Source organism: Carica papaya, chromosome 3 (genome assembly GCF_054855325.1).
Source record: "Carica papaya isolate Zhongbai chromosome 3, ASM5485532v1, whole genome shotgun sequence".
Taxonomy (NCBI): Eukaryota; Viridiplantae; Streptophyta; class Magnoliopsida; order Brassicales; family Caricaceae; genus Carica; species Carica papaya.
In genome coordinates, this window is record NC_142311.1 from 33,543,360 (window position 1) to 33,559,872 (window position 16,513).

Consider the following 16,513-nt stretch of genomic DNA (forward strand, 5'->3'; position numbering starts at 1 on the left):
TGGGGATATAACTTTGAGTTATGGCTTTTTGTCACATTACAAATCATGTTTTTGTCATCATATGGATGTAATCTATGTTGTGTTACGTGTTTGACATACCTGCACTGGTTGAATTGGGTAGGTAGACCAAGATACAATCTACTGTCTAATATTTTGAGTGTGATGGACATCTTATTTGGAGTCATTATATATATATATATATATTAGGTCCAATTCAGCCCTTGAAATTTCATAAGAAAGACTAAAACTTGCATATAACGCAGACAAAAGAATTGAGTGGGGGTCAAAAATAACAATATTTGACATATATTGAAGTCATTATAATGAACCATAACATGGGAAACTGAAAAAGAGTTTTCTAGGCAAAGTGAACTTGTAAAACTTGAGTTTTGGTGAGTCGACAGTGTTTAGAAGTTTATTCAACAACATTTGAAGAAAGGATTAAATGCAACGAATTCACTCAGCTTTACTATAGGAGTTTATATCCTGTACATATGCTAATTATTTATACTACTTGGATGAAATTGACACAATGTGTAACATTTACAATGATTCCAAATGATCTGATGATTTACCTTTTGGAGATATAACCCATAGTCTTATCAATCTGTACATAGACCTACTACGATGCTATGATCAAACCGAGCACCATCCATGAACAACTCCGGTGCAAATAGCTGCGGTATAGGAGACACACCCCTATAGCTGAATGGTACACATAACAGTTGTACTGAAATCCAGCTGGTTACTGAATGGTGATTTAGTGACGAGAGATCTCCATGTCTTCTTGCTGGGATGGTAGATTTGGCTTAACATTGTTCCTGCCCTCTTCTGCTGTCTGCCCCGTCGGGTTTCAGTCAAATCGACTCCATTAAGAAGACTCATGACATATAACTCGCCATTCAACACTACGAAACCAACTGATTTGTTGTGCTGAATTTTTCTGGGTACACTGGACTCCTTTTGCCAACAGTTCGAGGTCATGTCATACCTGCAGAGTAATAGGAACTCAACGTGAAGCTCATGTTCCCAGTCAAGATTAAGAAATAAAAAAAGTATGAAAGCAAAGTGAAGGAAAAAGAAAAGGACATTTGAATATCATTTATTAGTAAGATATATATAAATATATATAGAAAGAAACACATGCACACACATTAAAAGCTCCGCCTAACTTGAGGCCGAAAATGTCAGATGTGTAAAACTATGCTGTTAATGTTTGAAACTAAAATTGACAAACAGCAAGTCCAAATATCCATCATCATATAAATTTATACACTTTAGTTTATATTTTATGTAAGGACATCTTAAATATGTTCACATTATATAAGTTCATTTTAAAAGGCTGTATGCTACCGTTAGAACAATCTACCATAATTGACAGATGGGAAATCAGAGTTTCTGGCCCTTACAAGTCACGTCTACATGCCTAAAAAACCAAACTTACCAAAGAGACTAACTGTCAGAGGCCTTGGACATAGTTTCTGAGCTGAGAAAAGAAAAGAGAGAAAGAAGAGAAAAAGAGGAAAGAAAGAGCAGAGGAAAATAGAGTTCTGAGGTAAACAATCTAATCTTTGTTTGATAATCACATTAGTAAAATGCTAAACTATCTATAGGCCACATGCATTGCAGCCAAACGGCGTTGGAGGAGGACATCGCATGGTCATTTTGGTTGCAGCAGCAGTTGCGGGTCTGGCAATAACAGTTAGGGTTTAGTCAACCTAACCCGAATCAATGGGTAAAATGACACTTTTACCCTCAGTGGATAAATTTCCTTTCCTGCCCTTCAAGAGGCAGCTCCAGACACTAACTCAGTGACAATCCAACTTCCCAATCTTAGAGATATTCAGGGATTTCACCAACATTTGTTACCGCAATTCTTATACTTTCATGTCCTAAAAGACTATTCCAACTCTATTCTACTATTGGTAGTTATAGATCCTTAAACAGCTCCCATGGTTTTCAGATAAGTAGACATTGAACCATCTTATTGCCACCAGGAGAACTGATGGACAGGAGATCAATCAAACAAATGAAACAAAGAAAGTTATGGTTGTGACTACAGCTGAATTAAACACTAGGAAAGATGCATGTGCTACAGACACTAATACCACAGTCAAACCAATGAAAAACACAATCAACACAATTTCAAAGACCTGAGACGTTTGCACATTTCACAAGTAGCTTCACTAGTTAAAATTTGCAAGTTGTCGAAGCCAGTATTAGAAAACACATTGACGATATGCTCGAGATGTTACCAAAAAGGTAAAAGTCAAAGTTTATGATTTTGATGGAAGAAGAGATCTTGATTTCTTCCTCAAACGGCTTTAACTCATCAATGGAAGAATGCTTTAACTAGTGTGACATGTAAGATAACACAAAGGGTTAGATTTGTCAAAATGAAGTTGTTTCGACTCACAAAAGATATGGTAGTATAGCATTGACAAGACTGTAACAAGGAGACAATCAACAACTAAAACATGAAATGAGATGAAAGCCACACTTCATGAGGTGTATTTAACTCTCAACAGCTTTGACAAACTTCCTGATCAAGTTATATTTTATTTTGGGGAAGATGCAATAATTGAAAACCAATACAACTTTGAAGAATATAATATTTGGAGTCAATTAGTAGAAGATGATAATCAAACAATATCTTGATTCAGGACAAGATTAAGAGTTGAAACTAAAAGAGAATAAATTCAACAATCTTCTAGAAAACCATAGCACGAGCTCTAAGAACATTTAAAATACCCAAATTTCAAGAAATATTGAGTTCCTAGCTATGGAACCCACTCATTATGATACCTTTGGATCAAAAAGTGAGTTGAATAATGGATCAAAATCAATTTCTAGGACTCCTTCTAAAGCTATGGAAATTGTTCACTTTAGGTATGGACAGAATGGACATATGGGTTTCAAATCCCAAAAGAAGAAGAACTTGCATATTCAAATTCAAACAAAAGAAGGAGATATAAAGAAGAGATTATGGTAATGAATCCCACGAGGAAGATGATTTAGCTCCTAGTGGACAAGTAAATACCTTTCTTTTGGTGCATATCCGCAAACCCCAAAAATAGAGGGGCAAGGAGAACTACCATGTGTTTTATTGCTCAAGATCTTTCTCCAAAAGACAACTTTATGGAAATTTCATGCAAGGAGGAACCTGAAACACCCGTTGGTCCATGTAGTTTCATCTTTCTGCTAGAATTTGACACTTTTAAACAATTATGTGTTTCTTTTATGTTTGTTACCGAAAACAATGACCGGGGCATAGGACTTGTTAAATTTTCATGGAGAAGCTCGAAGATCAATGTTTCACTTTGCCACTACAAAACTTGTGAACAAGTTTTCTCTAACCAAGCAAGAATTATGCAGAACAAATCAAATCTAGATTACCTAAATAGATTAAAAATCATAATTTTATTAGATATAAAACTATTATACTATTTAGGTATCTATTATTATAGTCTTAATAACTATAGAATTTTATTCTGATTAGTTTTTAGTGTTTTTTTAAATTGAAATATTAGTTTTTAGTTTTTTTATTTGTATTATTAGAAATATTTCTTAATTCTATTAGTACTATTTTTTTTTTATAGAAACAGAAGTCTTATTGAAAAGAGAAGGAAACAACACAAGAGGTGCAGTGGATAAGTCATCCAGCTGAAAGAAAATATTACAAGAAAAAGATTTTAGATTGTTATTTGCACCCCCTTCCTTTTCACACCACTGCCAGTTCCACATGCACGTCAATCACTTGTGCTTTATGTGAAGCCCTTTGATACTGTCTATTGATACCCAGTTTTGCTATTGCAAGTCTCTTAGTTATCCGATCCAACTCTCTAACTATCTATTTCTCCAACAATAAAGAAATTAAATTTTAAGATTTTCATTGCATTTGTCCTATACAATGCATTGATTCTCTGACAAAAGTTATAATTTAAAAACTTCCCTCATAAAGTTTACTAGAAGGGGACATTAAATATCTGAGCAATTGAGTGATTTTGTACGTCAGATATTTTGAAGTGAGACCAGCAACTCGAGGTTGCTATTACTTTGTTGTTCGTTTACATAGAAAATACTCTATCACTGTTAGGCTCCACTGCACAGCTACCAGCAGTAACGTAATCCTCAAATAAGGGGCTCAAGGTAGCTGCCATTACTACTATCAACAAAAGTTCACAACTGATACATTCCAAGCCATTAACTAATTAGAATTTATAAGTTTATAGCATAGAATCCAAGAAGGCCAAATTTGATGAGTCAGATGCAGTTCACAGAGGTAAAAGCTTAATATTCAGTTACTCATTCACTTTAAATTAGATCAAATTCCAACTATAGCAGAGCAACAAAAGAACAATCAATATTAAATGCAACAGGAGCAGGGTTCTAACCAGAAAGATAAACAGTAAAATCAAAAGCAATCAAGAAATTACCTGAAGATGTCACTCTCATCCAGCATGAAAATAACAGGCCTGCCACCACCCTCTTCCTCAACGACAACAATCTTCCCAAGCCTAGTCCTCTCTCCTTCTCCCCACATATCGCCAACCTCTCTCCAGCTGCCACCACCATTCTTGTTTAACTCCATAACCACAGCATCCCGATAATACTCATCCACAGGCAACACACCCGAAACCGTCCTTGATTCCCCATACCCACCCATCACCCAAAACTCCTTCTCCTCCCCATCCCCAACCAAGAACCCAACACATCCAGCTCTAAACCTGGGCAATCCGTCCATTTCCACCCACTCATCCCTCTCAACATCATACCTCTCCACAGAATTCAACCTGCTACCTGCAGCACCAAACAGCGTGTGCCTAGAACCGCCACCAGCCACGATGATCTGGTTCAGATTGGGCATTGCGGCACACGCGAAGCTGCCCCTAGAGGACAGCATTGGAGCAAGACAGTCCCAAGAGGACGTCAAGAAATTGTAACGGAATGCAGATGACGAAGGCATAGGGCGGTCCAACGGAAAGGAGCGAGTATCAAAGAGGGAACCACCGAGGACGTAGAGGTTGGGGCCGAGGGCCACGGAAGTGAAGTTGCAGAGGCCATAGACATGAGGGTTGCAGGGCATAGGAGGGAGAGCTCGCCATGCGAGGTTCTCGGGGTCAAACAGGTAAGGAGAGGAGATTGAAGGGTCCTGAGGAAAGACACAAAGGAGATGTGAAAGGTGTCTGTGTTTGTAACGTAGAGAAATTAGGGTTTTCGACGAGAGAAAAAGGTACCATGACTTACAGGTCCACTTGACGCGCGACTGGTACGAGTACGGCACAAAAGACAGGATCAAAGCCGCTATGTCGTTCGGAAGACCAGGAATTAGGGTTTGGCTTTCGTCTACTTGGGGCTTTGATTGTGGTGTCGATGATGACGATGGATGCAATGCCATTTCCACTCGGTTCCTCTTATCCACTATTCCTTCAACTTCATCATCGCCGTCCCCAAAAAGCTCTGTTCCTTATGGTTACAAACAATTTTCTCTCCAAATACTTGTACCTATCAAACAAATTCTCCGACAGTTTCTGTCTATGATTTCAAATTACACGAATCAAATACTCTCCGCTATATCTGTGCATAAACCTACACAACCACAAACTCAAGCTCAAATCCACTATATGTACGTATAGAATGAATCACCATGTATTTGCAGTCGGTAAAATGTTTAGAACTGAAGAATTTGCATTCTGTACACTTATTAGTCTCTTCCTAACATGAATATCCTCATTTCTTTCTCCTCTCCTGTCCAGAAATGCAATACAGGACCTCGTCGCAGAGTCTTAATAGCGAAGCTTTCGTTTATTTCAGAGGTGGCCCAATTTTATTTTTATACTCAAGACTTCTGGACGTCTTTATTTACTTATATATATATATATATGTGTATATATAAATATATGTATGCGTGTGTGTATATATGTATGTATATATACGGATACACGCGCTGCGTTCATCCCCTCCACAAAATATAATTTTTATAATATATATAATACAATATAAATATTATTTTATATGAAAAAATTATATATCATTAAAATATATATAATAAAAAAAGAAAAAATTTGTATGGTATATAATTTCAAATTTTGTAATTAACTATAATAAATTATATAAATACATAATCGTAGTCATATTTTATTTTTATATTCAAAATATTTAAATGGATAATTATTTACATTATTGTAACACCCGAAAAATATTAAAAAAAATGATTATATTTAATTAGGTTTAAAAAAAAAAAACACAACGTCAGCAGTCACGTCAGTAGACCCAGTCAGCAGTCACGTCAGCAGACCCAGTCAGCAGTCACGTCAGCAGACCCAATCAGCAGTCCTGACCAAGTAGGACCTGCCACGTGGCAAAACCACGTCGACTGAGAACGGGCCACGTTGGCGATCCGCGTACGCGCGATCGGACGGCCCAGATCAAGCGTGCGCACGGACGGCCCAGATGCAATCGCACGGACTGCCCAGATTCAATAAAAAACGGACGGCCCAGATTAAATCAAAATGGACGGCTGAGATCAAAAGGCAAAAAGGTATAAATAGAACCCCCACACCTGACCACAAAAAACCCTAGCCGCCTGCCCTCGCCGGAAAAGACGAACCAGACGCCGGAGACGCCGACCGCCGCCACCCGCCGCCACACCGGGGAGATTTTCGACCGCCGATCGAGGTAAATTTCATACCGCCGACTCATTTTTCCACGCTGATTTCCCCTGTGGCCAAATCGGAGCCAAAACCCCGGCCAAACGGCCGGAAAACACGGCCGAAACCCAGCGGCGCCGCCGCGCCCCTCCTCGGTTTTTGCCTCCGATGAGGCCTTTCCCGACCTCCGTTTGATGCAATTTTTATATCACCGTGATCACCATTCTTTTCTCTACAGGTTGATCGGAGCCGAATCACCAAAACACGAACCTCACCAGAGAGCCGCCGCACCTGAGAGCACCACCGCCGGTAAGCTTCGATTTTTCGTAATTTTTTGGCCCCCCGAGGGCCCTAGGGTTGTTTTATCGCAAGGACCGATGCAAGTGTGGCCGAATTCGGCCGAAAACGGCCAAACCGATGCGAATCGCCGTCGCCGGAGCACGGCAGAGCCGCCGTGCCGGAGTTGCGATATTGGCCAAAAAGGGGCCCTGGGCCTAATTTGGGATTTTTTGGAACACGTGCAGGTACCAGTAGTGCATTTCAGTTCCCCGGAAAAAATTCAGGAAAAATTAGGGACAGCTTGTAGGCGCACTGTGAAGCCGTGTTCGGACCCCGAAACGAGTAAGGACCCCTCACCCTATTTCCTATCATGGTATTAAAGTTCAATAATGATAAAACAGTAATTCTTGAATCAACGAATGTGTGAAATTGCTTAAGGTCGCCAATGGAGCCCGAGTCTAGTGTGTTGGTCGGTTAACTGTTATTTGGCCTATTTTACAGTTTTAAATACAGTATGAGGTTTGATGTTTTCATTTTATAGTTTCGTGTGCATATTTTACTGTTTTATTGATTATGAATTGAATGACTGGGATATTGATGCTGTATGTTGTCTGTTTGGCATAAATTACCATTTTGCTTGTTTGTATGTGGATTGATGATGCTGACTGAGGAAAAAGAGAATGAAAGATTATGTAAATGGGTAATTGTATAATGTGGTCAGCCTGACTAGATATTCTGGAAGATGGTGGACGGACCGGGTCCGTAGGGAACTCTACCGGAATTGTGGTCTCCCATACCGGACGGAGTATGGAGATCTTATGTGTTTTGGCGCCCATACCGGACGAGATATGGGGACGGCCCGTTTCACCCTCATACCGGACGGGGTAATGAGGTTTATAGTTTTTGCGCCCATACCGGACGGGATATGGGGACGGCCATGGAATCTGATTTCAAGTGTTAAGGGTTAACGGGTAGCGGGACCCCTATGGATCCCCATGGATACTAGTGGGCTGGTAAAAGAGGAAAATATGTTGTGTAATGATTGAATTACAAAAGGCGTGATAAGTATTATGTTATACGGTTTATATATGATTTCATGATGATGATAATGTTATTGCTTTCGTATACTGTTTTATGAATTTCACCGAGGTAAGTGGATGGTAAAGGATTTATTATTGACAAAAGAATTTGTTGTAAATTATGTTCCATTGGTCTTTTTGTGTTTTCTACCCACCTTTACCTCCGTGACGGTGAGATATCGTGATGTTTTTACTGGACTATTGAAGCTCATTCTTTATTTAATCATTTCAGATCAGGAAGACATTGTTCCCGAGCCCGTTCCGCAGGAGGACGACGAAGGGGACGCTTAAAGACTCCATAGTCATATTCGTAGCTTTTACTTTCAAGTTTCTCCTTTAGGTAGTTTGATCTTTTATATTTTGTGAGCACGTTTTTTGTTTTAGTGTAAGGGATGTTAATCGAATTTTTGACTTCGCTTCCGCATTTGATATTTTTAATACACATTTCATTTTAAATTTCCGGGGCCGTTACATTACTATATTAAATAAATTAATAATTATTGTCTGAATTATCAAATTAATGTATTTTAACAAATATAAAAATTATTTTTATATTAAAAATAAATAAATTATTATTATATATTATCTTATTAAAATACAAAATTATTTAATAAGAAAACATTTATTTTATTTTGTATTATTTCTCTTATGTGCCAAAATAATCGCTTTTATCTAATTGTATTAAATCAGAAACGTATATAAATCAATATAATATAATAGAATAATACGTTATTCAGTTAGTCTTTCAAATTATCATGTAATCTATTTAAATTTTGTCTTACCTTTTTTTTATTTCTAATGATGAATATCGTAATATAATGAAATGATTATTTATAATTTATAAACCACAATCGTATATATAAATTAATCGTCTATTAACTTTTATTATTTATAATTTAACAAATCACAAATTATAAATAATTAGTTGGTCTTTACTTATTTTAATACATTGAATTTTAAAATACGTTTTACATTATCATATCACTTTAAACGGACTCAATTAATTATATAATATTTTATGCACAATAATCTTCACATAAATTTACGTGATTAATTAAAACCTACCATAATCATTAAACATTATATTTGGATTAAAGAAAAATTTTAAAATTTCTATTTATTTAAATTAAGAAAAAAATAAAAGTAAATGAAAGTGACTAAAATTTTATAAGAAGAATTTTGTATTTATCTTTATTGTAATTATTTATTTTTTTATTTATAAAGTTAAAAAATAATTATACATTAACCTTTTTGTTTATTTACTTTTTTAATTTTCAATTTATCCAAAAAAAAATTATTTTTCAAAGTTCTTCAAAAAAATTCTAATTTTCTTTATTTCATTTCATTTATTCTTTAATTATTTAATAATATTACCAAAACAAAACAAGAAGGAATGATGAAACTACTAAATCTAAATAAAAAGATGATTGCTTGACTATTAATTAGAAGAATATATTTTAATCATTATTAAATATTTTGTAATTCAATATTATCATTATGTATTGTAACCATTGACAATTATAAATTCAAATAGGTGGTCTCCTCTATAAATAAGTGAAAATATTATATAAATAAAAAAGGTGTTAGATTATAACTTAAAAGTAACAACAATAATGACCAAATTATATATATATATATATATATTTTCTACAATTAAAATGAACTGATTTAATATATTTTTATTACAAATACGTTTTATCAAATAAATTGATTTTTGATAATTTAAACTTATAAAAGAAAATAAAATTGATAGTATATTAATTCGTTTTTTAATAATATTTATTAAATATATTTAATATGTTATACATATTTTTATTATGAATATATTTTATCGAGTAAATTAATTTTTCGTAATTTAAACTTATAAAAAATGAAATTGTTAGTAATATTAACAGTGTGTTAATTTATTTTTTAATAATATTTGTTAAATAAATTGAATACATTTATTATAGGAATTTTAAAATTATTCATATAAAATTAAATAAATTAGATATGTTATAGAAACGTACCTAAATTTATAGCCAAATAAATTTTTACGTGTTACAATATATCTTTTAAAATAATATATAATATTTTGAATTCTCTCATTATTTATATTTCTAATAATGTAATATCATAATAGAAAAATTATAATATAATTTAAGAACTATAATTACATATAGGCAAAATTATCTGTTAATTTTTTACATTACTAATTTTGATAAATAATAAAATTAAAAATTATAAATTTGGTCTCAACATATAAAAATAAATTTTACATTTTAATTTAATGCATTAAATTATAATATATTCTTAATTATATTATATTACTTTTTGTAGCGCCCGGACCGAGGAAAAAAAAACACGTCAGCAGGCCCGGTCAGCAGTCCCGGCCAACCGGGACCTGCCACATGGCAAAACCACGTCGTTCTAAAAAGGGCCACGTTGGCGATCCGCGTGGGCGCGATCGAACGGCCCAAATCAAACGTGCGATCGGACGGCCCAGATTTAAACGCACGGACGGCCCAGATTTAATCAAAAACGGACGGCCCAGATTAAAACAAAATGGACGGCTGAGATCAAAAGGCAAGGGGTTATAAATAGAACCCCCACACCAGACCACAAACCCTAGCCGCCTGCCACTCGTCGGAGAAGACGAACCAGAAGCCGGCCGCCGCCACCCGCCGCCGCACCGGAGGAACTTTCGACCGCTGATCGAGGTAAATTTCGTACCCTCAACTCGTTTTTCCACGCTGATTCCTCCTGTGGCCAAATCGGAGCCAAAATCCCGGCCAAACGGCCGGAATGCACGGCCGAAGCCCAGCGGCGCCGCCGCGCCCTTCTCGGTTTTTGCCTCCGATGAGGCCCTTCCCGGCCTCCGTTTGATGCAATTTTTATATCACCGTGATCACCACTCTTTTCTCTACAGGTTGACCGGAGCCGAATCACCAAAACACGAACTTCGCCAGAGAGCCGCCGCACCCGAGAGCGCCGCCGCCGGTAAGCTCCATTTTCTCGTGATTTTTTGGCCCCCCGAGGGCCCTAGGGTTGTTTTCTCGCAGGGACCGATGCGAGTGTGGCCGAATTCGGCCGAAAACGGCCGAAAATAGCCAACCCGAGGCGAATCGCCGCCGCCAGCGGCGGAGCCGTCGCCGGAGCACGGCGGAGCCGCCGTGCCGGAGTTGCGATTTGGGCCGAAAGGGGCCCTGGGCCTAATTTGGGATTTTTTTGGAACACGTGCAGGTACCAGTAGTGCGTTTCAGTTCCCCGAGGAAAATTCAGGGAAAATTAGGGACAGCCTGCAAGCGCACTGTGAAGCCGTGTTCGGACCCTGAAACGAGTAAAGACCCCTCACCTTATTTCCTATCACGGTTTTAAAGTTCAATAAATGATAAAACGATATTTCATGAATCAACGAATGTGTGAAATTGCTTAGGGTCGCTAATGGAGCCCGAGTCTAGTGTGTTTGTCGGTTAATTGTTATTTGGCCTGTTTTACAGTTTTAAACGTAGCATGAGGTTCGATGTTTTCATTTTATAGTTTCGTGTGCATGTTTTACTGTTTTATTGATTATGGATTAAATGACCGGAATATTGATGCTGTATGTTGTCTGGTTAGCATAAATTATCGTTTTGCTTGCTTGTATGTGGATTAATGATGCTGATTGAGGAAAAAGAGAACGAACAATTATGTAAATGGATAATGGTATAATGTGATCAGCCTGACTAGATATCCTGGGAGATGGTGGACGGACCGGGTCCGTAGGGGACCCTACCGGGATTGTGGTCTCCCATACCGGACGGGGTATGGAGATCTTATGTGTTTTGGCGCCCATACCGGACAGGGTATGGGGAAGGCCCTCGGACCCATCCCTTACACTAATGTGCCTTAGAGAAATACTCACCGATATATTGTTACTCAATCATTCCTTGTGAATGCAGGTACACAGGAATGAGGAGAGGAAGGCCCCCACTAAACCGAGCGGCCCCAGATAATTCAATTCGGGAGGATTTAGATAGACTATTCGAGATGGTGGAGGCTCTCGCAGCTGCCCAGCGAAGGCAAGAGGAGAGAAGGGAGTTACCGGGACCTCCTCCGCTAGCGCAGGTCGAGCCCCCGCTACAGCAGGCTGATCCCGAGCCACCCCGGCAGGAGCCTGTCCCTCCACGATACCACCCGGCACCACATCCGTGGTACGATCCGGCACCACAGCCACAGTACCAACAGGTGCCGCCACAGCACATTCCAGTGCCCCCACCCTATCAGCAGGCGCCACCACAGGGTCCCCCAGTCCACCCTCAGCCGGCCCCAGTCCCTCTACCTCGGGACCCCGCTCCCTCCTTGATCGACCCCGGCTTCATAGAGAGGTACAGGAGACTGAACCTTTCTACTTTTTCAGGGGGATCCTCGTTCGAAGAGGCCCAATACTGGCTGGCAGAGACTGAGAGAGCTTTTGAGACCTTGGGAGTAGTTCCCGAGCAGAGGGCTGACATTGCCTCCTATATGCTGGTAGGGGAAGCAGTACGCTGGTGGGAGCTCAAACGGGCCACCCTGCCTGTACCAGTTACTTGGGAGCAGTTCCTAGCGGCCTTCCATGCGGAGTATCTCCCTAAACACATCCAACATTTAAAGGAAATGGAATTTGCTCAATTGGTCCAGGGTAATATGACAGTGTCGGAGTATGCCTGCAAGTTCCTGGAGCTGGGCCGACATGCCCCGAAGACATTGTTGGATGAGGGCCGAAAGGCCAGGAAATTCTAGTGGGGCCTCCGCCCGGCGATCAGACAGCACTTATTGGTGATGGAGCTCGAGACATATTCGGCAGTCCTGGCAAAGGTGCAGATCATAGAAAGGAGCTTCGACACCCGCCCTCAGCTAGCGGGAAGTTCCCGACCCTCAGCCCCGCTCCGCAGGCCAGCGCCTACCATGCCTGTCCAACCCAGTAAGAGGCCCAGGCCTGCCATTCAGGCCCCTCCTCAGGCTATGGGGGCAGCACGTGGAAGATCTGCCAGTACTACGACAGGGATCATGGGGACCGACCCTGCTATCGCCTCAACAACACCTGTTGCATATGCGGCAGTGCCCAGCACTATGCGAGGGAGTGCCCTAGGAACCAGAATCAAGGGAGGCCTCCAATTCAGGGCAGAGTTTACAACCTTACCTAGAAGGATGCCGACGCAGACCCGGACGTGGTACATGGTATGTATACTATCTCTGGCCAAATTGCTCATATTTTGTTTGATACTGGTGCATCACATTCTTTTATTTCACATGTTCTTGCTTCCAAAATTTGTGTATCACCTGATAGACTTGATTCATTATTGTTTGTATCTACCGCTGGGGGGGAGACATTGCTAGGAGAGGTTGTCTACAGGGCATGTGCCGTGGAGATAGCAGATAGGAAATTGAGGGTAGACCTGATAGGGTTAGACACAGGAGATTTTGATGTAATCCTAGGAATGGATTGGCTAGCGGCGTATCACGCCACCATAGACTGCTTTAATAAAAAGATTGTATTTAATCCTCCCAACGAGGAGCCATTTACAAGTTAATAAAATTATTCGGTACTGATTTTCTCCAATGACAAATTCTTTTCTTCTTAATGCCCAGTGCCTTGATATTGTATTTTCCCTAACTAGGTAAACCCAAGAAAGAAGTTTGTATCCAATAGATTCCAGTAGTCCGAGACTTTCCAGACGTATTTCCGGATGAACTACCCGGTCTACCAGGGGACAGAGAGGTCGAGTTCACCATAGACTTACAGCCAGGAACCCAGCCCATCTCGGTAGCTCCTTACCGAATGAGCCGCATCGAGATGGAAGAGCTAAGGAAACAAATCACTGAGCTACAAAACAGGGGCTTCATTAGACACAACATTTCCCCATGGGGTACCGGGGTTACTTTTGCAAAGAAAGGGGACGGAACGTTGAGACTGTGCATTGATTATAGAAGGATAAACGAGGTAACAATTAAGAACAAGTACTCTCTTCCCCGGATTGATGACCTTTTCGATCAGTTGCAGGGTGCACAGGTCTTTTCTAAAATAGATCTACGATCAGGTTACCATCAGGTAAAAGTGAGAGCAGAAGACATCCCCAAGACGACATTCCGAACCAGGTACGGACACTATGAGTTCCTGGTTATGCCGTTTGGGCTAACCAACGCCCCAGCCATCTTTATGGATCTAATGAACAGAATCTTCAGAGAATTCTTGGACCAATTTGTCATCGTGTTCATCGATGATATCTTAGTCTACTCAAAAAGTAGGGAAGAGCATGCTCATCATCTTGCCCAAGTCCTACAGGTACTCAGAGAAAAGAAGTTGTATGCGAAATTGAGCAATTGTGGATTTTGGCTCGAACAAACTGCCTTCCTAGGACATGTTATATCGAAGGAAGGGGTGTCGGTGAACCCCGAAAAGGTTGAAGCGGTACTTTGTTGGGAAAGACTGACAACAGTTAAGGAAATTCGCAGTTTCCTAGGGATGACAGGTTATTACCGCCGGTTTGTCGAAGGGTTCTCTAGTCTAGCAGCTCCTCTAACCCGACTCACAAAGAAGAATGCAAGGTTTGAATGGAATGAGAACTGCGAGAAGAGTTTTTCAGAGTTGAAGAAGCGACTGACTACTGCACCAGTGCTGGCTCTACCGAGTGGATCAGGAGGGTACACAGTTTATAGTGATGCCTCCTATCTGGGCCTGGGTTGTGTCCTAATGCAGCATGGAAAAGTTATAGCATATGGATCTAGACAGCTAAATAATCATGAAAAGAACTATCCTACCCATGACTTGGAGCTTGCCGCCATCATACACGCCTTGAAAACCTGGTGCCATTATTTGTATGGAGAGACCTTTCAGATCTACACCGATCATAAAAGTTTGAAGCATATCTTCACCCAGAAGGATCTCAACATGCGTCAGAGAAGGTGGATGGAACTCCTCAAGGACTATGATTGTGACATCCTATACCATCCAGGTAAGGGCAACGTGGTGGCCGATGCCCTCAGCAGGAAAAGTGCAGGCACCCTAGCCCATCTGATGGTTTCGGAATGTAGGTCCATTGGGGCTACACAGCAGGTTCGCCTGCGAGACCTGAAGAGAGTCACATGTTTGGGCCACCTAGCAGTCCAACCCGAATTAATCCAAAGAATAAAGGAAGCTCAGTCAGTCGACCCCGCCCTAGTAACCCGCAAGAAGAGTGCAGAACAGGGAGTGAGCTCAGAATTTCAGATCTCCACCGACGGATTGATTCGTTTCAGGGACAGAGTGTGTGTCCCAGACGACAGTGAGTTAAAAAGAGACATCATGACAGAGTCCCATAGATCAAGGTTCGCCATGCATCCAGGAAGTACGAAAATGTACCAAACTATGCGACCTCGGTTCTGGTGGAATGGGATAAAGAGAGATATAGCTGACTTTGTATCTAAGTGCTTGGTATGTCAGCAGGTCAAAGCAGAACATCAACGCCCGGGCGGGTTACTTCAGCCTTTACCGATTCCAGAGTGGAAGTGGGAACATATCACCATGGACTTCGTATCGGGACTACCCAAGGCACGATCGGGACATGATGCTATATGGGTAATTGTTGACCGACTCACTAAGTCTTCCCACTTCCTGGCCATCAGAATGACTGATCCCTTGGACAAGTTGGCAAGAATGTATATCCGGGAGGTAGTCAGACTACATGGAGTTCCAGTAACAGTGGTATCCGACAGGGATCCCAGATTCACTTCTCGGTTTTGGAATAGTTTCCAGCAAGCTATGGGAACAAAGTTGTCTCTTAGTACTGCTTTCCACCCCCAAACCGATGGATAATCAGAGAGGACAATTCGTACGCTGGAGAATATGCTCCGAGCTTGTGTCCTTGACTCCGGGGGCCATTGGAACGACCACCTACCCCTGATAGAGTTTGCTTACAACAACAGCTACCAAGCAAGCATCGGCATGGCCCCATACGAGGCGCTATACGGGTGTCCGTGCAGGTCGCCGATCTGTTGGGAGGAAGTGGGCGATAGAAGATTGTTTGGCCCGGATTTGGTATAAGAAACCACGTCCAAGATAGTTAAGATCAAGAAGAACATCCAGACAGCTCAGAGTAGGCAGAAGAGTTATGCCGATACCCGGAGAAGAGACTTGGCCTTTGAGAAAGGCGACCGGGTGTTTCTTAAAGTCACCCCCTTCAAGGGAATTAGCAGGTTCGGCAGGAGGGGAAAATTAAACCCCAGATATATTGGACCCTTTGAAATCTTAGACAAGATTGGTACCACTGCCTACAGACTTGCACTGCCTTCTGAGCTCTCCCGGGTTCATAATGTGTTTCATGTATCTATGCTACGTAAGTACAATCCGGATCCTTCTCATGTCTTGGCTCACGAACCGCTTCCACTCCGAGAGGACTTGTCTTATGAAGAAGTACCGCTCAGTATCACGGACCGAGAAAGCAGAATACTCCGCAACTGGGAAATATCATTTATAAAAGTCATGTGGCAGAACCACACGCCCAGGGAGGCGATTTGGGAACTGGAATC

The 16,513-nt window shown here is 40.6% G+C and overlaps 1 protein-coding gene across 1 annotated transcript; it reads right to left on the minus strand.

Moving 5' to 3' along the window:
- Nucleotides 1–441: 441 nt before the first annotated feature.
- On the minus strand, nucleotides 442–5,844 carry LOC110808822 (Galactose oxidase/kelch repeat superfamily protein). Its single transcript, XM_022034438.2, has 2 exons — nucleotides 4,437–5,844; nucleotides 442–991 (listed from the first exon to the last, which is right to left on the minus strand). Exons 1-2 carry the CDS (start codon nucleotides 5,396–5,398, stop codon nucleotides 700–702), a joined length of 1,254 nt encoding a protein of 417 aa, XP_021890130.1. The 5' UTR covers nucleotides 5,399–5,844; the 3' UTR covers nucleotides 442–699.
- Nucleotides 5,845–16,513: the final 10,669 nt, after the last annotated feature.